General features: G+C 52.4%; 1 protein-coding gene across 12 annotated transcripts in view; it reads left to right on the plus strand.

Moving 5' to 3' along the window:
• TMEM63C (transmembrane protein 63C) overlaps positions 1-25,091 on the plus strand; it is an 82,914-nt gene that overhangs the window by 26,252 nt on the left and 31,571 nt on the right. For 11 of the 12 annotated variants that reach the window (XR_008299557.1, XR_008299558.1, XM_053224770.1 and 8 more), the window contains exons 2-6: positions 3,128-3,271; positions 15,559-15,621; positions 20,790-20,951; positions 21,489-21,568; positions 21,985-22,066. Coding sequence is in view for 10 of the 12 variants with exons in the window: in XM_053224770.1 (XP_053080745.1) it covers positions 20,802-20,951; positions 21,489-21,568; positions 21,985-22,066 (312 nt within the window). In the remaining 2 variants the exon portion in view is untranslated. The remainder of the gene's footprint in view (positions 1-3,127; positions 3,272-15,558; positions 15,622-20,789; positions 20,952-21,488; positions 21,569-21,984; positions 22,067-25,091) is intronic. The other variant, XM_053224773.1, reaches the window with a different exon arrangement.

The raw sequence follows: 25,091 nt of genomic DNA on the forward strand, positions 1-25,091 counted from the left end.
TGTGTATGTATGTGTGTTTGTGTGTGTACAGATATAAACACATACAAGGGGAAAAGGACCACTATTACCTTGAGCATTCTTTAATACTTCTCTAGAAGTATTAAACAATCCCATACAAATTTTGAAAATAAAAGTTATAAAAGGAGGCCAATTTATCAATTAAAGCTGTAGATAATGAGATTGACCACCTGAAGGAAAAAAAGAACAAGATCATCCACTGAAAAACTAGGAGAAATAATAAAAGAATATAGTAAGATGACGGCTAATAAATATTAAAGACAACAATGTATAGCTCTATTACATATAAACTTTAGCGTCTTATATAATGGAAAAAAGCATTTATAATATCAGTAAAAGTGCTAAACATAATTAGAAGTCAGTCTAAGCAGAGGTGGCAAGAGCAGATTCTTACTACTGCCATTCACTCCTGGTGCCCCGGCACTTAGAATAGGGCCTGGCAATGGTAATAAATATTTGTCAAGTGGTGGCATGGCTCCCAGATCAATGGAACAGAAGTTTATCCAGACAAAGACCCACGCACGTCTGATAGACAGCAGGGATGACAGTAATCGCTGACACGAAGTGGTTCCCATGTGCCAGGCACAGTAGGACGCCCTTCACCTGTAGCCTAGCACGTGACCAGTCCTGGGACACAGTCTGTGCACTCAAGAAGAGTGTGTGTTCTGCAGCCGTTGGGTGGGGTGTCCTGCACCTGTGTGCTGGGACCAGTTGGTCTGTAGTGTTGGGTATATTCAAGTTCTCTGTTTCCTTATTGATCCTCTGTCTGGTTGCTCTGCCCATTATTGAAAGTGGTTTATTAAAATCTCCTACTGTTACTGAGTTACTCTTTCTCCCTTCCATTCTGTCTGTCTGCTTCACCTATTTGGGTGCTCTGCTGTTAGATGCATATATATTTATAATTATTATAACTTCCTGGAGAATGGACCCTTACATCAATATGTAATATCCTTCTTTGTGTCTTGCTGCAGTGTTGGACTCTTAGTCTACTTTGTCTGATGGAAGTATGGCCACCCCTCCTCTTTTTCAGTTACCATTTGCATACAGGGTCATCCCCCATCCTTTTGCTTGTGGCCCATGTGTGTCCTTACAGCTAGCTGAGGTGAGTCTCTTATAGACAGCGCATACTCGCATTTTTCTGCACCTTTTACCTGAAATAACTCACTTAATCTTCACAATAGACGGTGCTATTGTTATTACCATTTTCAGATGAGGAAACCAAGGCACGGGAAGGTTAGGTAAATTCTCTTAGATCCAGTGAAGCTAGAATTTGAACCAGCACTTGACTCAGAGGTCATGCTCTTTGTATCCATCCTACTACATAGTTAAATTGAGATTTTAAATTTAGAAAGAGGGTGACTGGGTGGAGGGAGGGAAGAGATTATTCATACGTGACTTTGGGACAACTATCTAGCCCCTTGGGGGAAAGAAAGAAAGCTGGGCCATACTATACTCCTTACACCAAAATATATTCTAGAAAACAAAAAAGATTAGAAAGAAGGAAAGATTAAAAAGAAAGAAAGAAAACCCTAACAGTACTAGTGGTAAACAGGGGCAAATGATTCTTAGGATGCTCTAGTAAGAAATACTTTTCACTACAGAAAAATCTGAAATTTTATGCAAAAGATGGCATAAATAAAGTAAAAAAGAATATGACAGTTTGCAATGCACATGACAAAAAGTTAATTCATTGCCTTAGTTTAGAAAAACCTTTTAAAAATCAGTAAGATAAATTGGAAAGGACATAGGCAGTTCACAGAAAAATGCAAAGGCCAGTTAATCAATAAACATGAAGATAATGTCTGCCCTTTCTGATAATTAAAGAATTACACACCGAAACGATAACCATTTTTCAACACTCACACTGGCAAACTTTAAAAACTTGGTAACGCACAGTGTTGTCAAGGTTGGAGGCAACAGGCACTCTCGTGCGTGGCTGGGCAGTTCAAACTGGCTCATCCTCTTTGGAAGACAATTTGGAAACACCTCTCAGAATTTCAGGCCCACCTAACCTTCGGCTCCTTACCCCTGGGGATTTATCCTCCAGCTAACCTCACACACGTGCACGACGATTATAACCAAAGACGTTTTTTGCAGCTTTGCGCGGCAGAAAGGTAGAAACAACCTAAGCATCCATCGACGAGGGTGGATTCACATAAATTACAAGTGCATTTTTCAGCGGAAGGCATGAGCTGCTGCAAAAATGAAGGCTCTGTCTGTGCTAGTATGTGGGGACGTGTGGTGTATGTTAACAAAGCAGAGTACTGGAAATATGTTCCTGGCTGAGTTTAAAATAAAGAGGCAGGCATACATATGTATTTGTCATTATTTATGGGAACATTTTTGCAGAAATGCACAGCAGGAAGTGTGGCTCTGTTTGGAAGTGGAGCAGGGGTTTGGGGTCGCAGGGGGAGGTTTCATGGTGCATTTGATTCTTTTTCCCCCTACAACCGTGTTATTTTCAGAATTTAAAAAGAAAAAGAAAGCAATTAGAAAGGGAGAATACCATTTAAATGCCTCACCCTGAACTATCTCTTTAAATTTGTTTCTCGGTAGGTTCCCTCTTGTTACATCTGTAATTTCAAATCTGGAAGGGCTGAAGAGATACCGCCAAAAGAAATGAGGCCTAGTGAGGTTTCAGCAGCTGCCCAGGGCCCCTGGCTGGGGGCAGAGCTGGGACTCCTACGATGCTACTTGAAATCCCCTGCTTCTTATGGGCCCCCCTGAGCTCCCCAGCTCAGCGCTGCTGGCAGTGTCTGGGTATCTAGGCTGAAGGCCCCCGTGTGGGAAAGTGGGGGTGCTCCAAGTCACCAGGAGGGAAGTGGCAGAGGGGACCTCGGTGCTTGGACTCCTAGAACAGTGCATCCCCAGGCTCATGCTCACCTGGGATGAAGGGTGGCTCCTGGCTCACCCACCTCAGGGATGGGCAGCTGGATGTGGAGATAGGGCAGACTGGGGGGTCATGGCTTCATCTGGGGTGCCCCTCGCTCCAGGAGAACTCCCCTGAGGCAGGCCTCATGAGAAGATGCTGACGAGCATGTTGGGTGAGGGTGCTTGGCTTGGGGAGGCTGGGGAGACCTGAGAGTGCTTTGTTGTCCCTATGCCACAGAGCCTTGGAGGAACCACCTTCGTTGTCAGGAACTGAGCAGGGACAAGGCTGGGCCGCTCAGAAGCACCTGAGGACCGATCAAGTGGAGGGAGGGCCAGTGAACCACCCATCTGCCTGAGCCACAAACCTTACCTGCTGGTCCAGGTAGGTGCCCTTGCAGCCATCCCACCCAGCAGTGCTAACACCCTCGTGCCAACTCTCTCTCAGGCTCAGGAAATGTGACCACCCCACTGCCCATGGCCTGTGGCTTTCCAGTCAGTGCTTGGGTGAAGGTTCTCCCTAAACCCTCCTAAACCCACAACCTGAAAGAGGTACAGGAAAGCCCAGTCCTCTCTCCAAAGGACACTGCCCCAGGTGACCTCGACTCCCAAAGCCTGGGAAGGGGGCCAAAGGCTACTCTGGCTCCGGTAGGATGTCCCCTGCTTGAAGAAACACCCACTCTGAACCCTTAGCTGGGTCTCGACTGGCTCCTGCCCAGCTGAGCCTGGTTTGGGACAGGCCTAGAACGCAGCCAGACACAGGGATTGGGACAGATGGTATCTCCATAGACTCTTAGAACTGGAAGGGATCTTAGTGATATAATCCAACCTCAGTCTCTTTTAACCTCTCAAGCATAGTATCAATAGTGTTGTTGACAATGTTGTAGATGAACATGTCTAAGGAACCAGCTGTAATCTCGTCAAAACAGCACCGAAAGCCCCTGGGTCTCAGGCAGCCCTTCGTGGTTCAGCCCCTTCCTCCCTGCCCAGCCTCAGCCAGGAGGACCCCCAGTCCTTTCCCCTCCTTCCACCTACCCAGTGACTCGTAGCAACTCATCCCCCTTTGTGACAGGGACACTGGCAGTGATCAGACATCCCAAGCAGAGGGCATTAAAGCCAAGTTAGCATCGCAGTGAGGCTTTCTCCCTAGTTTAAGTAAGTTAATAAAATCAAGAAGGGGGGTGCCTGGGTGACTCAGGTCATGATCTCACAGTTTGTGGGTTCAAGTCCCATGTCAGACTCTGTGCTGACAGCTCAGAGCCTGGAGCCTGCTTTAGATTCTGTGTCTCCCTCTCTGCCCCTTCCCTGTGTGTGCTCTAGCTCTCTCTCAAAAATAAATAAACATCAATCAATCAATCAATCAAATCAAGAAGGGATTGGGTAGTCAAGACAGGCTTTCACAGTAATAAGATCTCTCTATCTGAGAGTCTCTAAAATCTCTTTTCTACCAAAGAAGTTAACCGCTGTGTAAGCTATTGGCCAAGAACACTGTGATTGTTGCCATTATCAATAAAAGCGATCATAGATAGAGTTCTTTTCTGTGCAGATCAAAGTGCTTGATGTTCACATCTCCCTTATAATTTCCTGGCCCGGCCTGTGAGAGCTCTCCAGGTCAAGGAGTCTTAGCTACAGGCGAGTAGTTCACGTCCATCTTTCTGGCCATGCGCACCCCCCAGGCCGCACTGGACCCTGGTCTGCCTGGTCTAGATTGCCCCGAGAGGCAGCATCGAATTGTGGTGGAGAGCACAGGCTTGGGAGCAAGGAGAGCGCAGGTCCCAATGCCACCACCCACTAGCTTTGTGATCTCTGTGTATGCCAGTCTTTTCATCTGTGTAATGGGGATACCAGCAGTCCCCTAGGGTGATGTAGAGATTAAAGTTAATATCTGTAAAGTGCTTGGAACAACCTCCAGCACTCAGTGAGTGCTGACCTGTGTTAGCCCTGGTCATTACAAAAGCCACATTCTGCTTCCTGATTAACCTCCCTAAAGCAAAGCAGTCATCTCTCTGCCCTGCTCCAAAACCATCCATGGCTCCCCATTGCCCATTCAGTGACTGTGTCTAACCTGTCCTTTAAGGGCCTCAAAAGCAGAAGCTTTACTGTTTTCCTTGCACATAATAAGGAATCAGTAGTGTTTGCTGAGAGAGAGGGTTTCCACCCTCAAGGTGGGTGAACTGAGTCCCTAAGGAATGGAAGCACAGCCCCTGGCAGCCCCACAGCTGGGGGCTTGATCCAGGCTCTTCTGCCTCCCCCGTCGTGCCCCGGCAGGAGCAGCCCTGGTTGCCTGTTGCTGCATCCGCCCAGGGGGCAGATTTGGTTTCCCCCGGAGCTGCGGGGGCCTCACGTGCAGGGGGCGCCATTCGGGCTCCAGCCCTCCTGGTACATGTCAGAGTGAGGAGGGGATGCCCGGCCACAGGCCAGAGCAGGCAGTGACCGCAGTTACAACTCACACTCGGATGAGTTCCAGCCAGGTGGCAGACGCGACGTCTTTGTCCTCATCCATCCCTGGGAAGTGGCCAGAACCTCAGCTCCCATAGCTCAGGTGGGAAGCCCAAGGCCAGCAGAAACCACCCGCGACATGGCACCTTGGTCAGGAAACCTGGCAAGCCCCGCATCCTGCACCTCACTGCTTCCCTGGCAGAAGAGAGGCTCGTGCCACAGAGGAGCGGGCACTGGGTTGAAGTAGGACAGACTCATGTCCAAAACCGGGCTCCTCACTGGGTGGGGAGACCTTGGCCATGTCAGTTAGCTTCTCTGAGCCTCTATTTTTCCATCTATAAAACGGGAGAACAGTACCCGTTCCATTGGATTGATGGGAGGCCAAAATGGATCAAAGTGCCCAGGGGGCACCTGTACAGTGCCTACATGGGGCGGGGCACCCTGTAACTTGTGGTCATTTTGCTCCGTCCGTCAGAGGTGTTCTTCCAAGCTGCCAGGTGCAGCTGCCTCCGTCCTGCAAGCCTCTCACTTTCCTTAATTGAAAATCTCCTCGCTTGGCCTCCACTCTAAGATGAAGAAAAGCGGTGGTATCTTTGGCAAGGGAGGGGAGAGAGAACAGTCCAAATCTCCGAATCCTGGCAAGGGCGCGAGGCTCGGTGGAGAAGAAGCAGAGCTCTGTCTGGCTTTCGCAGAGATTTTCCACACCGGTGCTGCCATGCTCAGGAAGCCAGGAGTGAAGTGACAGAGAGGGAACACAGTAGACCATGCTGGTTCCTGCACGGAGGCATGTTTGGCTTTATTCATTCAACAAGTGAATGAATTTGTTGGGATTCCAAGCGGTATGCTAAACACTGGAATATTCAGCAGCAAGACAGATAGACATAGACCCTGCCCTCATGGGGCCTTCATTCTAATGAGGGCAAGGACAGACAATAAACAGCATAAACTATGGGCAAAGGGTGGTAGGAGATAAATCCAGTGGAAAAACAGGGGAGGAGAGGGGATGGGAGGGCCTGGGGATTTTGATTATTAAATACGGTCATCAGGACAGGCCTCACCAAAAAGGTGACATTGGAGACGCCGATTGTCTGCTCCCCTCGGGAACCTCTGAGAAGCCCGTGAGCTCAGAATCGGGGCCAAGTGCCCTTCACGAGATCCCAGGATAGGAGCTAAATCTAGAAACCCTTCTAGTCCCAGCCCAGATAATGTCATGCCCTTCCTCTGAAACCTTCAATAGTTTCCTATTGCCTACGCAATTAAGTACAAATCATTCATTCTGAAATTCACGACCTTCCTTTTATTTCACCAGACCCTGCTCACCCCACCTCTGCAGCCTAGTCTACCTGCCGTTTCTGGAATATTCCACTCTCTGCTTCTCTCCATCACTCATCTGTTCTCTCTGCCCCAAATGCCCCTGTCTCAATGGTTTCTGTTAGCCTGCCGCCTCTCTGAAGACTTCCCTGACCCTGGGGAGCTGTGGTCTCTGAGCCCCATTACCTTGGCTTTACCTTTCTCATGGCCGTTACTCTCTGCCTTTGGTATAGGCATTGGTTTAACTATGTGATCTTTCCATGAGGCAGGTGTAGGGCTCAGCAAACATTGGCTGAATTGAGTATGGCCAAGCTCAAAGGTCCCCAGAAATACTGGGACAAGTGGTGGTGGTGGGGGGGGGGGGGTTGTCCCACTCACACAAAGAAGGCAGAAGAGGGAGACGAGCAGGAAAGGAGAGAGGGAACCAAAATGTAGGTGAGACAGGATGGAGGTACTAGTGAAGAAACGGGACAGAGGTTCCCCACCATGTTTCTTCTAGTTGAGGCAGGTTGTCAAGAGACAGAGGGTGGGTTTTTTCTTCCCCAGAAATAGCTACTACCTCCTTCAGCATCCCAGACCAGTGTTTCCTGGTGTCTAACTAGAATACGTCTTACCGCAGCTGGGGCTCATTTCCTCTGGTTCTATCCTCTGAATTCAAGGAGCTCTTTTGAGTCTTCATTCAGTGAGGATCAGAGTGACTTTCTTGACTCCCCTGTCCAAGAGGCAGGAGCCAGGTCACGATGAGGCTGGCCCGTGGCCTGGGAGTTTATGCTCTAGTTGAGGAGGCCAGGACCCCTCTCAGAGACTGCTTGGGGGCCGGAGTACGGGGACCACCCTATGTCACGGAGGCTGCTCCAGCCCGTCACTCCTCAGCCACTCTCCAGGGCTGGCCCTCATCATGGTCAAATCTGTAACCAGAGAGCCCCCACTACAGCAGCACCGTCATCCTCAGGCCACTTGTGCCCTGGGCCCTCTCTGTCCCACAGGTCCCGTGAAGCCACGTGAGCCAGCCCCGCAGCCTCTGCCATCTGGCTCCCCGCCATGGCTGGAGCAGCTGCGCTCTGGGCTCTCCCTCTACCTCTCTCCAACCCCCTCCCCCTGCCACCACCGCCTCCCCCCGCCCCCCCCCCCCACCACCCCTGCCAGCAGCCAGCCTGGCTCCTGCCCTATTTAGACAGATGGGAACAGAGCTGGGTGTCCTTCCCATCTCTGCCGCCCCAAGGGGTGGTGCGTTTCTATATGGGGACCTGAACTCCCTCAGGGGACAGTCCTAACGTAATCTGAGCCCACCTTCCTCTCCACTTTTGTGGGTCTCCTCCAGGAATGTCGTGTGCCCTCGGGAAGGCATTCCCATGGCTGTAACCCCAGCTCCAACTCCGGGGCAGAAGCCCCATGTGCACCCAAGGTTAGGAATGTGGCTGCTGGACTCAAATCTCTCTTTAGTGACAGTAGTTCCCACCTTGGAGTTGTGAGGATTAAAAGAACCCACGCTTACAGACTCTGAGCACAACATCTGGCAGTAAGCCCTCAATGAATGTGACTACTGCTGTCCGACTTTGAAGAGCCGCCTTGGCCAGCACCACCTCCAGGCAGCCTTTCTGGATTGTCCAGGGCTCCTCCTCTGTGCTCCCGGCACCCCCTCACCAGGCCTCTGGAGTGCACTTATGCAGACCTGTCACAGTTTCTTTGGGGTCTTTGTACCCACTAGAATCTTGTGCTTTGACTATAAGCACCTTGAATGCAAGGAACAGTCTGGCCCATTATTTTGCTGAATGAATGGTTTCATGAGTGACAGACAGCCGGGAGAGACGGACTGAGAGAATAGGATTGTGCCTTCCAGGCCTGACTTTTCCAGGGCCTGTCCTGAAAGACCAGGATGCCCACACCGAGGCCTGGGGGTAGGGTGAGGAGGCTGAAGACCACCCCGCCCCGTGTCCCATGACCCAGTGCAGTGATCCTCGAAGCCCCATTCAGCAATGTCAGCATCACCCAGGAACCCGGGAACTTCTAGACTCCACCCCAGACCTGCCACATCAGAAACTCAGGCAGGGAGGCAGCATCTGCGGGAAACAAGCCCTCCAGGTGATGCTGAGGCACCAGAGTGTGAGAACCACTCTCATGTTTCAGAGTAACTCAGGTCCATAGGAGGTAGAGTCTCGGGGGTCTCTGCTCTGCTGAAGGCTTCCAAGAAAGCTGTCGGCTAGGTCCCCAGGACATAGCTCCTGCTGATCCCACGCTCCTGAGCTTGAGACCCTTTTGCTGACAGGGCAGGTGCGGGGGAGAACACTGTCCCCACAGACCTCTCCTTTCCCAAGCGGCACTAGACCAGAATGGGTCCAACCGGGTCTTGGTGCTAGGCCCTCCCCACTGCCATTGACCAGCAGCCCTTTGAGGCCAGCCCTGTAGCAAAATTCAGGGCAGACTTCTGGAATATTAGGGCTAAGAAGGACCCTAGAGAGCATTGGCTACATCCATGAGTTCTCTCCCGCCCCCCAACACACATGCACACACACATACACAACTCAGCATGCCCACATACAAATACATAAACATGCATGCTCCCCAAAGCACACACAAGCACACAAAACCCAAATAGTCATAAACACATTCCCAAGCACACCCAAATGCCACTCCCTCTACGCAGATGCACACACACAATACACCGATACACCTCAAAATACACAAACATAAATGCGTAGGTCCACTGGATCCATTCTGAGGGCAGCTGTAGCAAATTACCCCAGACCCTGCGGCCACAAACCACAGACATTCATTTTCTCAGAGTTCTGGAGGCCAGAAGGGTGACATCCAGTGTGCTGGCAGGGGCTGTGCCCTCCTGCAGGCTCTCGGGGGGAAGCCTCTCTGGCCGCTTCTGGCTTGTGGGAGTGGCCGGCACCCCTGTACCTTGACTTGTGTGGTTTCATGTCTCTGTCTTGGCCTGTGTTCTCGTGGCTTCTTGTCTGTGTCTCCATGAAGACTTCGTATGGGGACACCAGGCGGTGGCCTTATGGCCCACCCTAATCTAGTACGACTTCACTTTAACTAGTTCTATCCACAGAGACCCTATTTCCAAATAAGGTCATATTCTGTGGCTCCAAGTGGACAGGAATTCAATCCAGTGCATTCACACATTCCCAAATGCACAGGTATGGAGACAGACAGACAGACACACACGCACACGCACACGCACACACACAGAGCCCTGGCAGATGAGAACCCTCAGATCCTGAGGGGAGAAGAGTCCTCGATGTTAGAGTCCCCGCCTCTGGAACCAGCACAATGCAGGTCACACCCTGCTATGGCCCTTACCCCGGCACGGCTTTTCATCTTGGTTTGGTTTTTGTTTGTTTGTTTGTTCGTTTTGCTTGGTTAGGTGTGCCCAGTAAAACATTCAAAAAGCGAAAAAGAGAATATAATGAAAGTAAGTCTTCCTCAGGAGGCTTCAGCCTCCACCTAGTTTCCTTCCCAGAAGGCAACCACTTAAGCATGTCCTGGGTCTCCTTCCAGAGACCAGGCAGACGTGCAGGGCGTTTTCCCTGCGCCATCGTCCGTGTCTTGTTTTCTTCACTCAACAGAGCATCTGTTACTCTTTATTCCGATTACCTGCTTTCATGTTTTGGGGCCTCTCCCACCTGATGGAACGAACACTCGCTGCGGCCAGGTCCATGGACCACTCACTGAGGCCAGGACCACGGACCGCTTACTAGGCCAGGACCACGGACCGCTCACAGAGGCCAGGACCATGGAACTCTCACTGAGGCCAGGACCACGGACCGCTTACTAGGCCAGGACCACGGACCGCTCACAGAGGCCAGGACCATGGAACTCTCACTGAGGCCAGGACCACGGAATGGTCACTGAGGCCAGGACCACGGACCGCTCACTAGGCCAGGTCCACGGAACGCTCACTGAGGCCAGGACCACGGAATGTTCACTGAGGCCAGGACCACGGACTGCTCACTAGGCCAGGTCCACGGAACACTTACTGAGGCCAGGACCACAGAACGCTCACTGAGGCCAGGACCACAGACTGCTCACTAAGCCAGGTCCACGGAACACTCACTGAGGCCAGGACCACGGACCGCTCACTAGGCCAGGTCCACGGAACGCTCACTGAGGCCAGGACCACAGACCGCTCACTAGGCCAGGTCCACGGAACGCTCACTAGGCCAGGTCCATGGAACGCTCACTGAGGCCAGGACCACGGACTGCTCACTGAGGCCAGGACCATGGAACGCTTACTGAGGCCAGGACCACGGACCGCTCACTAGGCCAGGTCCATGGAACGCTCACTGAAGCCAGGACCACGGACCGCTCACTAGGCCAGGACCACGCAACGCTCACTGAGGCCAGGACCACAGAACGCTCACTGAGGCCAGGACCACAGACCGCTCACTAGGCCGGGTCCATGGAATGCTCACTGAGGCCAGGTCTATTGTAGTTTAGCTTTCCTCCCCACTTCCTAGCCCAGTGCGGGCACAGAGCAGGTGTCCAGTCAAGGCTGGTTCTAGTTACACATTGACCAGTCATCGACAGTGGGTTGGGTGTGCATGGGCTGGGGCTCAGCCCCTCTGTCTCCCCAGCATATACCACGGTCCACCAGAGGCCGTCCTAGCAGCAGCAGGAGCTGAGGGGGACGGCACCCAACAGTGCCTCCTGCCTGTTAGCTCCTGCTGCCGGGCACTCTCATCCTGCTCTAACTGGGGCTGTGCCTCCCCTCCGGAGCCCTCCCCTCCCAGCCCACTCAGGACTCCCTCAGAGAAATCCAGCGGGCAGGAGGCTGGGGAGAGAACAACAGTGCTGGCCTGACGATGACGAGCCCTTTGCCCAGTCTTTGCTAGCCGAAGGCTCAGTCCCGCTTGTTACCACAGAGACAGGAATTACGGCAGTAAATCAGGGTCGAAGTGAAGCCTGCAGCTTGTGGAGGGAATGTGTTCGCTCCACAACACTCAGATAAGAGATGTGCCAGGTGTGTGTGTGTGTGTGTGTGTGTGTGTGTGTGTGTGTGTGGCTGCTCAGCCTGAGATCTCACCGTGCCCTCAATCTACTGATTGAGCTGAGCTCCAGGGGGGATGGGGTGGCCAGGGGCCACCCAGCCCTGTGAGACTGGAGGCCAAGGACATACTCGGCTGCAGCAAACCTCTGCTCATCTGTGGGAGGAAGGGCTTAGATTCGAGAATTTGTAGGAGCCCCTCCAGCCAGACACTCTGGGTTGGAGATCGGGGGGGCCAAGTGAGACCCACCCCAGCCTGCTGCCAGTCATTCCTTTCTTCCACAAATATTTGCAGAGAGACAGAGCACGAGTGGGGAGGGGCGGAGAGAGAGGGAGACACAGAATCCGCAGCAGGCTCCAGGCTCCGAGCTGTCAGCACAGAGCCCGATACCGGGCTGGTACCCACGAACCCACGAACCACAAGATCATGACCCGAGCCAAAGTCGGACACTTAACCGACTGAGCCACCCAGGGGCCCCTTTCCACAAATATTTGTAAAGCACCAAGCTCTAACCAGCACAGCAGAGAAAATACTAAGCAAACGTAGCCATTAAGGAGCTTTGCATCCACTGTTGGAGCCAGCCATTTAGTATGTCATCTTGTAAATGAACGTCAAATGTACTAGGTTCAAACAAGGAAAATAATACTTAACTGTATTGAGCCATTGCTATATAGCAGTATCGTTCTAAGTGTTTTATGTGAATTGGTTCATACATTCCTAACACCCAGCCAATAAGGTAGATGCTATTAACATCTCCATGTTACAGATAAGGAAACCGAGGCACAGGGAAGCTGAGATATTTGCCCAAGGACATGGAGCTTATAAATAGCAGAGACAGGATTTGGGACCCACTCTTAAATGTCATACTGTGTCTGTGACCCAAGATGCTCTGAGGCATGGAATGTGGGGGCTTCACCTGGTCTGGGGTTCTTCCCTATGGAGGCAAAAACCGAGCTGCAATTAACTAGGGGAAAATGAGTTAACTAGTGGGAGGGAGGAATATTCCAGGTGGAAGGTCTAGCATATGCAAGGGACCTGTGGTGGCAAGAGAGAAGGTGGCATGCCACTTACTAGCACCATGACCTTAGGCAAGTGATTTCACCTGTCTGGGCCTTAATTGCCCTCTCATCAGGGGATGATTTTAGTACCCTTAGGTACTTGTGAGAGCTACATACTTAAATGGGAAGTATTTCTCCTATAGTAAGTGCTCCATAAATGTTAGCTATTAATAAGATCGTGCCCCTCCCACATACACCAAGGGCTTCCTGGGCTGCCCTAGCTGTGGGATCTGGGCTCCTCACACAGAAGACTTGGCCTTGAGATGAGGAGGGCCTGGCCTGCTGGCCTGGCTGGTTAGGACAGCAGTAGCTGAAGCCAGGCCAGGTCTGGAAGGAAGGAGGTGAGCGCCAGACCAGGGGACTGACTAATAAAGACAGAACTCGTTCTTTTTGAAGCTTTTGCCCACTTCCCCAAGCAAACTTCGCCTGCGGCCTGGGACTGCCCAGCCTCCAGCTTCTGCCACTAGAGGCCAGGACGGGGAGAAATGGGAGGGGAGGAAGGCCACACACTTCCCCGTCAGATAAGATGTGCAGCTGAGGAGGGGACTGAGGATCCTGACCCCCCAGCCGGCATCCCCACCATCACTCACTGCCCCTCCTTGGCCCAAAAAGCCAGGCTGACATTCGTTTTTCATGCATAGGAAGAACAGAGGCAGCAACCTCCAGGCTGCAGTTTGTGGGGTCTTGGACAGTCCTCCCCTGGTCTGTTCAGGAACAGAGTAGGCGGGAGGAGACCAGGAATGGTCCAGTCTGGGCCCTTCACCAGCACGTCGCAGATGACCTGGTGCCAGTGACGGTAGTACTGGCTAATGGCACTGCTTCTCAAGCATTTGCAAAGGGGTTTGTGTGAGTTAACTCATTCCGTGTTCACAACAACCTTGTGAGGCAGTGCCATTATCCCCGCTTTCCAGAGGTGGAAACTAAGACCCAGAGAGCTGAGGTCACTGTCCTCACAGTGCTGTCACACAGTGAACAGGGGTGGACCTGGGATTTAAGCCCAGACAGTCTGGCTGCAGACAGTCCACTTCTTCCCACCGCCCTGAATAACCTCCCTGTGTTCATGCCTCCCTAAAATCCATGCCTGAAGAGAAATTCCCTGATGCCCCTGCACCGGGCAGGTGGGTGCCCCTGTTCTGTGTTCCCTTATAACCCTCAGATTTCAAGTTGCATTCTTTCCACTGCTGCTACTTTGATCTCCAGAAAGCTCTCTACCCCTCTTCTTCACACCCAAGAGCTAGAAAGAAGGAAGAAGGAAACCTCTCCAGAAAGGAGGTCCAGTCGTGGTTTAGGGGTGAGGACAAAAGGCAGGACGATGCTCTGGGTTTCCATGACACTGCCTCTGCTTGCTGCTGAGGAAGCTGAGGAAGGTGCTGAGATGGGGGCGAGGCTCTCTTGTCTCTTCTCTTTCCTCACCTCCTTCTTTGCCTCCTTCCTTCACCTGCCTCACCTTCCTGCAGACTGCACCTGCCCAACCCTGCCGATGGACTGCATCCCACTCCAGGTTAGAGGCTCGGACCTTGTGTCTGGAGGCCCTCCTAGGCAGAACGGCAGCTGGGCCATGCCTCTCCCAACAGCAGTCGTCTCCCCAAACCCCAAAGACTGGGCACCCCCTGAAGAGGAACTTGTGTTTGTACTTCCTGGGAAGAGTAGATTTGCCACGAATTGTTGTTGAACGAACAAATGAACAAATGAAAGCATAAACCAGTGATCCATCCTGCACTCGAGCCATGACTACTCGTTTTCACATTCCCAAAACACCATGCTCTGTGCCCCCTCTGGCTCTGGGCCAACATGGTTCCCTCTGTCCATGCTCCCCACCACACTGCTGATTCGAATTCCTCGCTTCTCAGCTCAGAGGTGACTTCCTTGCGGAAGGCTTCTCTGACCGCTCAAGGTGGGCCCTCCCCATGACCCCCTTTACCTGGGTTACCAAAGTGTGCCAGAGTGTGTGGTGGCTCGTGCCTGGCGTGCTTACAGGTCTCCCCAGTGAGTCTGGGAGACTCATATTGGTGAGAAACGGAATTGCCAGGCCCCCAGGGCCTCTCATGATGGCTGGTGCATGGTAGGTACTCAGCCCTTCTTTGTGGAAGGAAGGAAGGGAGGAGGAGGGAGGGAGGAAGGGGGGTGCTTTTGGAAGGAGAGAAAATGAGTGTGTAGGAGTTAAGTGGGAAAGAGCAGCATCCAGGACTCAAACCTCCTTAGAGCCAGATGGAAGGCAGAGCTCTTCCCAGCCCGGCCCACCCCCTTCCCTCATCATGTATGGTATTAACCAAATAAAAGTCACACGTCCTTCTGGCTGTGCTGCTGGTCACCAAGCACTTGCACATCCCTGCCCTGGTTCCAGGCCCCCAGACAGCCCTGACAGGGGCTTCCCAGCTGTTCCCCTCGTTTTAAAGATGAGATCCAGCAAAGGGTGCTGGGCAAGTGCATAGCCACTCGCCAAAAGATGAACTTAGACACTTACGTCACAGCGTCTGCAAACTTTAACTCAAAATGGATCATAGACTTCAGTGTCAGAGCTAAAACTATAAGATTTTTAGGAGAAAACATAGGAGTAGGCAAAGATTTCCTAGACACCATCACCATCCCCAAAGCACCCCAAAGCATCCCCAAAGCATCAAATGTCCATAAAAGAACGTTTGATAAACTGGACTTTGTCAAAATCCAAAACGGTGGAGCTTCAAAGATACCATGAAGAAAACAAATAGACGAGCAACAGACTGGGAAAAAGTATTTGCAAAATACACATGATAAAGGACGTATATCCTGAACATAAAGATGTTCAGGAGCCCTGAGAGATGATGCCGCCCTGGCAGATGGCCTGGGCCCCTAGGCCTTGTGGTCTTTAGATTGCATTTGTTCTTTTGCAGCTTCCGGGTAGCTGAGCGAAGCCCCCAGGCCTGACTTAGACCCTCTCTGGAGAACTGACGCAGGTAGGGAACGGCCCTCCAAGGCCTTCAGATCACGCCTGCGCCTCCCGCGCCCCGCCTTCCCCCGCGGCTTCTCAGCGCGGGCTCCCCCAGGTGGCCACCAGCAGAACTGTACCTTGGTGCCGCAGCTGCCAGAGATGCCAAGAGAAACGCTCCTCGGGCTACTCTGGCTTTTCCGGCAGAAGGCTTGCTGTTAAACGGTAGCGCGTTCAGGGGCGCCCAGGAGCTCAGTGGGTTAAGCCTCCGACTCTTGGTTTTGGCTCAGGTCATGATCTCACGCTTCGTGGGATCGAGCCCCGTGTCAGGGCTGTGCACTGACAGTGTGGAGCCTACTTGGGATTCTTTCTCTTCCTGTCTCTCTCTCTCTCTCTCTCTCTCTCTCTCTCTCTGCTTCTTACCCCATGCGCTCTCTCTCTTTCAAAATAAATAAGTAAACATTTTAAAAAAACTATAAAAAAAAAAGGTACCATGTTCAGTGTAAATCCTTGTAAGTTTATATTTAGCTAAACATGCTTGTGTCAATGAGTTAAGCAGTGACCTGGAGTAGTAAAACCGTGGGCAGCCCCTGCAGAAAGAGAGGGGAACAGAAGGATGAGTTCGTGTGTTTCCCTATTTTTGTGAGTTAGCACAGGGAGCCCCGGACCCGTCCTGCACACCACCCTCTTCTTTATTCCCTTCTCTGTCCCCATCTCCAAAGCCTCCCCAACTCCAGACAGCATTCCGCTGTGCCCCTTGGAGCTCTGCGCCCACTTTTCATTTGACAAGTGTCTGTGTGATACTTCTGTGTCCCAGGCATTGCTCTCCATGACTGACAAATCTTAACCCAGTTATCCATCTTTTTTTAAAAAATGTTTATTTGTTTATTGAGGGGGAAGAGGCAGAAAGAATGAGAGGGAGAACCCCAAGCAAGCCCCATGCTGTCAGTTCAGAGCCCGACATGGGGCTCCACCTCACAAAGCATGAGATCATGACCTGAGCTGAAATCAAGAGTCAGACACTTAACCGACTGAGCCACCCAGATGCCCCCACTTACCCCTCTTAATAGCACTGCAAAGTGAGTACTAGTTACTAACACCACTCCCCTTTTGTAGATGAGTAAATGAGGCAGGGAGACCTTAAGTAGCTTGCTCGAGGTGACTAGTAAGTGTTGGAACTGGCATTCAGTGCCACAGAGCCCAAGATGCCCAGAAACACCCCCAGCTCCTGTAGCACCTCGCCTGCCCACTGGGAACTGAAACAGACTACCCAGGACAGGGCCTCCCTTACCACCCTCTCAGGCCTGGGGACAAGAGAGATGTATTCCTTGCTCCTCTGTGCATCTTCCAGACTCTTCTTCCTTCCTTCCTGCTGAAGCTCCCATCTTGGACCCAAGGTGTCAGCCTAGACATCTCGCTCCCCGTCTTTGGTACAGGCGCTGACTCCCCCCCCACCAGATCACTCCCCTCCTTCCCAGAAGAGTTCAGTTCTTGCCTCACCGTCACGTCAGTGCTGTTCCCGTCTTCATTCTTACCGATTTCAAGATCCACCTGTCCGTAAAGGACATTCCAGCCTCCCAGTTCCTTGACACGACTCAGTCACTGACTCTATTTTCATGCCCTAGACCTTCTCTCTACCCATAACCGATCCCTTCTTAATCTCAGTGCCACACAGCTCATTTTCCAACAGCCACGTCCTACGTGTCGGCTCACAGACTGTGGTACCTGACAGTTCTACCTCCGTGGACCCCCAGCACCTGTCACCATCCCTCGCCCATCTCGCGTGTCCTTTCTGTCCTTACCTGGCCAGTCATTAAAACGACTCCCTCATGTACAACTCCAGCCCTCTCATTCTCCTACTTACTTGGGAAAACGTCTGCCCTGGTTAGGTCGAGCCGTCTGCCTCTTCCACAGCGGCTCACCTGCATCCACACCGATGAGCACAGCTGGGGGAGAGGCCCAGTGAGTCTGGCTACTCTTGCTGCAGATTCAAGACCATGAACCTCAGTGGCCCCTTAGTGCTGTGCAACAGTCCCACCATGTTCTCATAATGCATTCACTCCACCACTTCTCTAGACTTCTATTTCTGCCTTGCGTCCTGTCCTCAAACATCCCACATCTGCCCACCACCTGCGTTGCTCAGCAACCTTGAGACTTGTTCCCCCTGCATCTGAGAAAATAGAAGCCTTGGGCGGGCGCACCCGCGAGCTCCACCTGTGCGCCTGCCTCCCTCCTGCTGCCGTGGGTCAGTACCCAGCTCTCGGCCAAGACCAACGTCTGCACTTGTGCACCGGTTGCCGGCCCTTCCCACATCCTCACATTGTGTCGGCAATGCCCTGTCTCCCCCGTATCGCCAGCCTTTAAGTTCCCACCGGTCCGTTCCCACCAGCATTCCGTGCTGCTGCACGGGTTTTTGTTTTGTTTTGTTTTGCCTATTCACTCTTGCGTCACCAGCATTAGTCTGGCACAAGGCAGTTGTTCACTAAATATTTGTTGAATGAATGAATGAATGAATGAATGCATAACGAATGAGCCTACTTTTCTTGTGCTGCTGCTTCTCCCGTCCTAACCACCTCCAAACTCTCATTCCCGTTCAAAGGAATCGTTCATGCCCACTGGCTCCAATTCTCCGGCCACCATTCTCTCTCACGCCTGTTCCAGTCTGGCCACCGACTAAACCTCCACGTTGCTTCAACTATGGCTGGTTCTCAGTTGTCATCTTACTTGGCCGCATCAGTGCAGCCGATCCCTCCCTTCTAGAAACATTTTATTTAGCTTCCAGGATACCACCCACTCCTGCTATTCCTCCTTCCTCTCTGGCCCCTCTTCTAGTCCCTTTCTCATTTCCTCCTCACCTGCCTCACCTCCCCGTGTTGGGGCCTCACCCTGCACAGACTCAGACCTTGAGCCTCACTCTGAGCTCACGCCTTCGGTGACCCAGTCCTATGCCTCCAACAGTCACCTGTCTGCTGGTGACTCTCACAGTTATGTCTCCTGACTCTCCTCTGAGCTGCGGGCTCACGTGTCCAGCCACCCGCCTGGCATCTCCACTTAGCATGTCCAGCACCCGGCTCCTGACCCCTCCCCCCACTCCTGGTCTGTCCCACCCAATAAAGGCACTTCTGCTCTTCGGCCCCAAAACGTCAGGGTCACCCTGGACTCCTCTCTTTTACACCCCGCCCCCCACCACCCATTGTATCAGCACATGCTGGCTTCACCTTCAGAATACTTCCAAAATCTGACTGCTTCTCACCGCCTTCTCCCCTTCCATCCCAGACTTGTTACCTCTTGCCTGGATTGCTGTAATTTGCCTCCTAACTGACCTCTCTGTATTTGCTTCTCAGCTGGCCCCACTCCCATTTATTCTCAAACCAAGGGTCAGAGTAATGCCTTTAATACATAAGTCATTTCACGTCACTCCTTGGCTCAAGCTTCACCCCCGTCACTCTCCCTGTCCAAGCTTCACCCCCTTCACTCTCCCCTGTCCAGCCACATGGGCCTGTTTGCTCTTCTTGGAGGCTCCAGGCAAGCTTGTGCCCCCAGACCTTCTGCTGTGCCTGCCATGTGGTTTGCTCCCTCTGCAAGTCTTTGTCCAAATGTCATCTTCCCAGTGAGGTCTTCCCAGTCACGCTCTTTACCCTTCTGACCCACCGTCACCCCTGCACTGCCTCTCCCCACCAGGATCCAATGAGAGAGGGTTTTTTTGTTTTGTTTTGCCTATTCACTATTGCATCACCAGCATTAGTCTGGCACAAGGCAGTTGTTCACTAAATACTTGTTGAATGAATGAATGAATGAATGATGAATGAGCCTACTTTTCTTGAATGGGAGTGAAGAGTTTCTAGGATGAGACAAGGTCTGGAGACAAAATGAATGATTTTTTTTTGTAACGTTTAGTTATTTTGAGAGAGAGCGAGCTCGGATCGGGGAGGGGTAGAGAGAGAGGGAAAGAGAGAGAATCCCAAGCAGGCTCCGTGCTGTCAGCATAGAGGCCAACGCAGGACCCTATCTCATGAAATGTGAGATTATGACCTGAGCTGAAATCAAGGGTTGGATGCCCAGGGCGCATTGGTGGCTCAGTCAGTTGAGCATCTGACCTCGACTCAGGTCATGATCTCAAGATTCGAGCCCACATCAGGCTCTCTGTTGTCAACGTGGAGCCCATTTCAGATCCTCTGTCCCCTCCTCTTTCTGCCCTTCCAGCTTGCACATGTTCTCTCTCTCTTTCAAAAATAAATAAACATTAAGAAAAAATTAAAAACAAAAAGAGTTGGACGCCCAACCAACTGAGCCACCCAGGCGCCCTGAAATCTTAGCTATTCTTTTTTTTTTTTAATAGGCTCCATGCCCAACATGGGGCTTGAACTCACAACCCTGAGATTAAGAGTCACATGCACTAGCTACTGAACCAGCCAGGTGCCCCTGAATGATCTTTTAAAACCAGAACACTTTGCAGATAAATTTAAGCAGCTACCAGTCACTTCCAGTTTTCATCTGTGCTTCCCGCTCTTTTCTGAGTCTGGAGACCTATTGATGCCCATGACCATGAGCCCTACATTTGAGTCTCACCAAAATGCTCAGGCTCTGGGCAGGTGCTGATCTCCCTGGTTCAAGTTTGACCTGAAGACAGTGACGTTTACTGAGTCACTGTTATGTGCAGGGCACTCTATAGCTTTACCTCATTTAGTTTTAGGAAACTTCCTTTCCTGGAAGCTGCATCGGAGAATCATAAGATGTTAGACCCTATCTGCACAGGCTTCCCATGAATGCGGTTCTGTTCTCCAAACCGAATATTTCCACTCTGGGGTCCTACCCACCTCTGTGAAGTTTGTTCATTTATATACAAGAAAAGTTTCACAAAGGTAGAAATAGGAAGATCCATTTGGATGTGCATCTCACAACTCTTGGTAAAGGGAGTGAGTGGTACAAAATAAAATCTCTTCCAGGGGATCTGGGACCTGGGCTCTTCTGCCATCACGGCCCTGGGTTTAAGGCAGCTGTGCTCCTCCCGGGTAGGGCTCTATGCCCTTTCAGGGCTGAGCCTCCCTGCCTTGACCTGCTACAGGCTGGCAATGGACACTGGGTCTGATGGGTACTCAGTGCACCTACCTCCCCCCCCAACTCCCCATCAGCCTTCTGCATTTGCAGAGTGAGAGGGATTCCTTGTGTCTGACCTGAGCACCCCTCTGTCACCAGGAAGGTCCCAGGATGGCTGCCGTGCAGGGCAACCTGAATATGGTGAAAGAGACACAGAACATGACAGCACACAACTGCTTCAATTCTCAGAGCACCGTCCTGCAGGGGCAGCCCTTTGGGGGAATCCCCACTGTGCTGTTCCTCAACGTCATCTTGTGGGTGGTAAGTCCTGTGCCCCACGGTAGGCAGTGAGGCCTCAGAGGGGCGGACCGTCACACTGTCACAGGTGATACAGCAGGGGCCTCAGCTCTCCAGACAGACATCAGCCACAGTGGTGGGGACTCCCTGAATGTCAGTCATGCCCAGGGCAGCCTGGGGAAGAGGGAACTGCAGGAACAGGCAGAATTCCTAAGATTCCCTTCCATGCACCACTGTCCAAGGACCTACCCAGCCAGTGCCCTCGGGCCTCCCTTCTCTTTCCTCTTGCTGATTTCTTCAAGGAATGTTCTTGTTGCATCGTTCTAAACATGACACCGATGCCTTCACTCTGCAAACTCTGAGAATCCACTCTGCTGGGAAGCTGCTGGGCACTGGGGATCCAGAGTTTAGACAGGCATGGCCTCTACCCTAACAAAGCTGGCCACTTGTTGGAGAGCCCAGGAAGCCCCTGGGAACCTGAGGGACAGGATCTCCCCCACGGAGTTTCAGGGACCAGCCGAGCAGGAGACATATTCCCACATTCCCTTTCCCGGCCTATAGGTCATCATTTTGGTTTATTCCTTCCTCCGGAAAGCTGCGTGGGACTACGGGCGCCTGGCTCTGCTCATTCACAATGACAGGTGAGGAGAGGCCGGGGGTCAGGGCGAGCCAGCTGCTTGCTCTCTTGGGGGAGGTAAGGCCACAACCAGGATACAGTAGGTGTCATGCTGTCACCCACTCCTGCCCGGCTCTGGCCCTCCTCAAAAGAAGGGAACTTAGTGGGGGCAGTCATCTCTGGGCACAAGCCCACTTTTTTCTCAGATCTCAGACTTTCTGGATCGCGTGACTCCCCAGATACATTGGGCACCTGGCAACAGGGGTGATTACTATCCGTACCCAGAGCTGTGTGCTCAGCACACGAGCTGAGATGTGTCTGGTACTGTATAAGAGGGTGTGGCGGCTCTTGGCTTGGGAGCTGGAGAGACAGCAAGGCGGGTGGCCGAGGCCTTTTCTCTCCTTCTCTGCCTCCCTGCTCACTGATCTTCCTGGCCGGCAGCTTGACTTCACTGATCTATGGGGAGCAGAGCGAGAAGACATCTCCCTCGGATATTTCCCTGGAGATGGAACACAAGGACAAGGTGAGCGCTGGGGTGGGCCTGGGCCCAGCGGGTTCCTGGCTCTGCCACGTGCAGGAAGGAGCCCGCTCATGATCAGGGGCTTTGCAACCAGCCGCACCCAACCTAGCAGTGTGACCTGGGACACACTCTTCAGCCTTGCCAAGCCTCAGTTTCCCCATCAGAAAGACGGGGATATTAACCATTCCTAACTCCTAGGATGCCAAATAAGAGTTAGTTAATTCCAGTATTTTAAAGGGATTTATTTATTTATTTATTTATTTATTTATTTATTTTAGAGGATGAGAGACAGTGTGCAAGCGGGGGAGGGGGAGAGAGAGAGGGAGAGAGAATCTTAAGCAGGCTCCACACTCAGCACAGATCCTGACTTGGGGCTCGATCTCACGACCGTGAAATCATGACCTGAGCCGAAATCAAGAGTCCGACCCTTAACCGACTGAGCCACCCAGATGCCCCCTTAAAGGAATTTCTAAAACTAAATTTCCTGCTTTTCTCAAATCTCCAACCCTCGTCACAGTCCTGGTCCTGCCCCAGCCCTGCCTCTGAGCCAAGGACTCACCTCCCACTTCATAGAGAGTCCAGACATCAGGCAGGGACTCCCTCAACCTCCCGCCTCCCAACTCTGCTCGATGGAGCCCAGTCTTCCTTCTCTTGCCTGTCGGATGCCGGGGCTCCACTCGAGCCTGTTCATTCACTTAGCTGGCTGCCGTGGCACACCTGCTGTGGGCCACCGCTGGTCTGGGACCTGGGCAGTGAACTCAATGGACCAAGTCCTGCTTCATGGGACTTTCTGTCTGGGTGAGAGACACCCAGACAGATGCACGTATTGGTGGTAAGTGCATGAACTCAAAAAGCGGCAAGGAAGGCACTACACAGTCGTGGCACAGAGCTGGAGAGTTCCAGATGGTGTCAGAGACGATCTTGGGCTCTCCCTGCCACGGCCCACACTGCCTGTCTCCCTCTGCACCTGTGTGCTGCCCACTTTCTCACTCCCACTTACTCCTCCACCCCTCCAGAGTGGCTCCCACCCCTCCGTTCCACCCAGACGAGCCATCGGTTGTCCCAGGCCATGAAATCCCAAGGGCTTTGCTGAGTTCTCATCTCATCTGGTCTCTCAGAAACATCCAGCCCTGTAGACCACCTTCCCTTCTTGAACAGGCACTTCCAGTCGATTCTGTGCCATCACACTCTCTGGGTTTCTCTTCTGCTGCTCCTCTGTTCCTCCCCATCCCCTCTGCAGGCTCCTCCACCCCAGGGGTTTCCCTCAGCTGGTCCCAGACCTCCTCTCTCTGCTGGGCGACGTCACCCACACTCCCAGCCTCGCCTGCCACCTCTGCACAGAACCCTCCTAAATTTCTGTCTCCAGCTAACCCTCTTTCTGGGCTCCAGACACATTTATCCAATGATCCTCAAAATATCTCCACGTGGAGATTGTAAAGGCGTTTGGAGTTCAGTATGTCCAAAACATGCCACGACATCCCTCCACCCACCTGTTCCTAGATCCCTGGTTTCAGACTCTGCCCACCACCCACCCAGGTGCACCCCCTGGGTCTGGCCCAGGCCCCCAGGTACAGCCAGTTCATTACCAAGTTGTATTGCTGTCACCCTCCCAGTCTTGTTTCTTTCCATCTCTCCCACCACCCCCCAGGCCAGGCCCCTATCAGCCTCTTGTTGGATGAGGCAGGTTGGCCTCTAACCAATATGTCCACGCCTGTGTCCTGCCCCACCCAATTTTCCACCTCATCTGTACTTGCCTCCCAACTCCCCCATCCCTGGCCACAGTGGCCACCTTTTAGATCCTTAAAAGTGCCACCTCCTTCCCTCCACAGGGCCTTTGGCCTGTCCTTCCCCCTCCCCCTCCCCGGTGCCCCCCCCCCCAGGTTAACACACTCACCCTTTGTTCAGATTTCAGCCCAAACGCCACTTCCCCAGGAGCCCCATCCCTGCCTTGTGGGTCCAGATCTTTGGTTTTACACGCATTGCTTTTCTTCAGAGCTCTTAACTCAGTCCGTAACAGTCCCTCATCTACCAGATCGGTCCAGGGTCTCTGCTCCCCCAGCAAGAGCAGGTGCTGACCTGGGCTGGCCCACCACTGTCCCCACCCCACCCCCCCCACCCCCAGCCAGGCCAACCTGCTATGTAATTAACATCTGATTTGCGTTTGTTGGAGGCAGTGAGTGAGTAAAACCATATTCCTTCCATTATCATCCCTCCAAGAGACCTGGTCCCCTTATCTGCCAGGATCTGCCCCAAGCTGTGTGGAGAGCCTCAGACAAATTTGTCCCTTAGAATTCCTCTATAGAACAGGGACAGTCACGCCTACCTTACAAGGTTTATTTTCAGGTTTATTTTCGGAAGCATTGCTTTGGTTGGGGTTTGTTGTTGTTGTTGTACAATGGCAAAAAGATCATTTATTTAAAAATATCTGAGGAATCATTACAGCAGCAGTGAGGTGGTCAAACTGCAGAGGTAGAAATGAGACGGGCAGGGAGAGAGTCTGGTGAGGTGGCCCGTGGTTGCCCCGGCCAGGATGCTGGGGCCTCAGCCAGGCCGAGTGGCGTGGGTAAAGCAAACGGGTCATTACCCCATGTGGTGGGAGTGAGGAGCTTGGGGCCACCAAGCGAGGTGCAATGAACTGACCACTGTCACTCAGTCTTGTCAGCTGAGCTGGTTCCTAGGACCTTGTGGCCATTTCCTGCAGGGATGGGACAGGAGGAGAGGTGGCATCTGCTTCTCAGGCCTGCTGTTCAGGTGCTCTGTCTTGTGAATGGTTTGTGCCTTCCCTAGCTGCGGTGTAAACCCAGGGGAGCACATCCGCATGTGTGGGCCTGTCGTCCGTGAGAGAAGAGAGATACCGCACACATGCTCGCTCACGCATCTACGTCTGTGCAGTTTCTACAGGCACATAGGCCACACTTCTTCTCACGACCTCTGCCCTCTCAAGGACAGTCCTGTCCTGTGTGAATTCCAGGACTTGTACGTGCCATGTGGGGTATACACCTTTGCACCTGCCATAGAAGGGGTGGAA

Source organism: Acinonyx jubatus, chromosome B3, assembly GCF_027475565.1.
Source record: "Acinonyx jubatus isolate Ajub_Pintada_27869175 chromosome B3, VMU_Ajub_asm_v1.0, whole genome shotgun sequence".
Classification (NCBI taxonomy): domain Eukaryota; kingdom Metazoa; phylum Chordata; class Mammalia; order Carnivora; family Felidae; genus Acinonyx; species Acinonyx jubatus.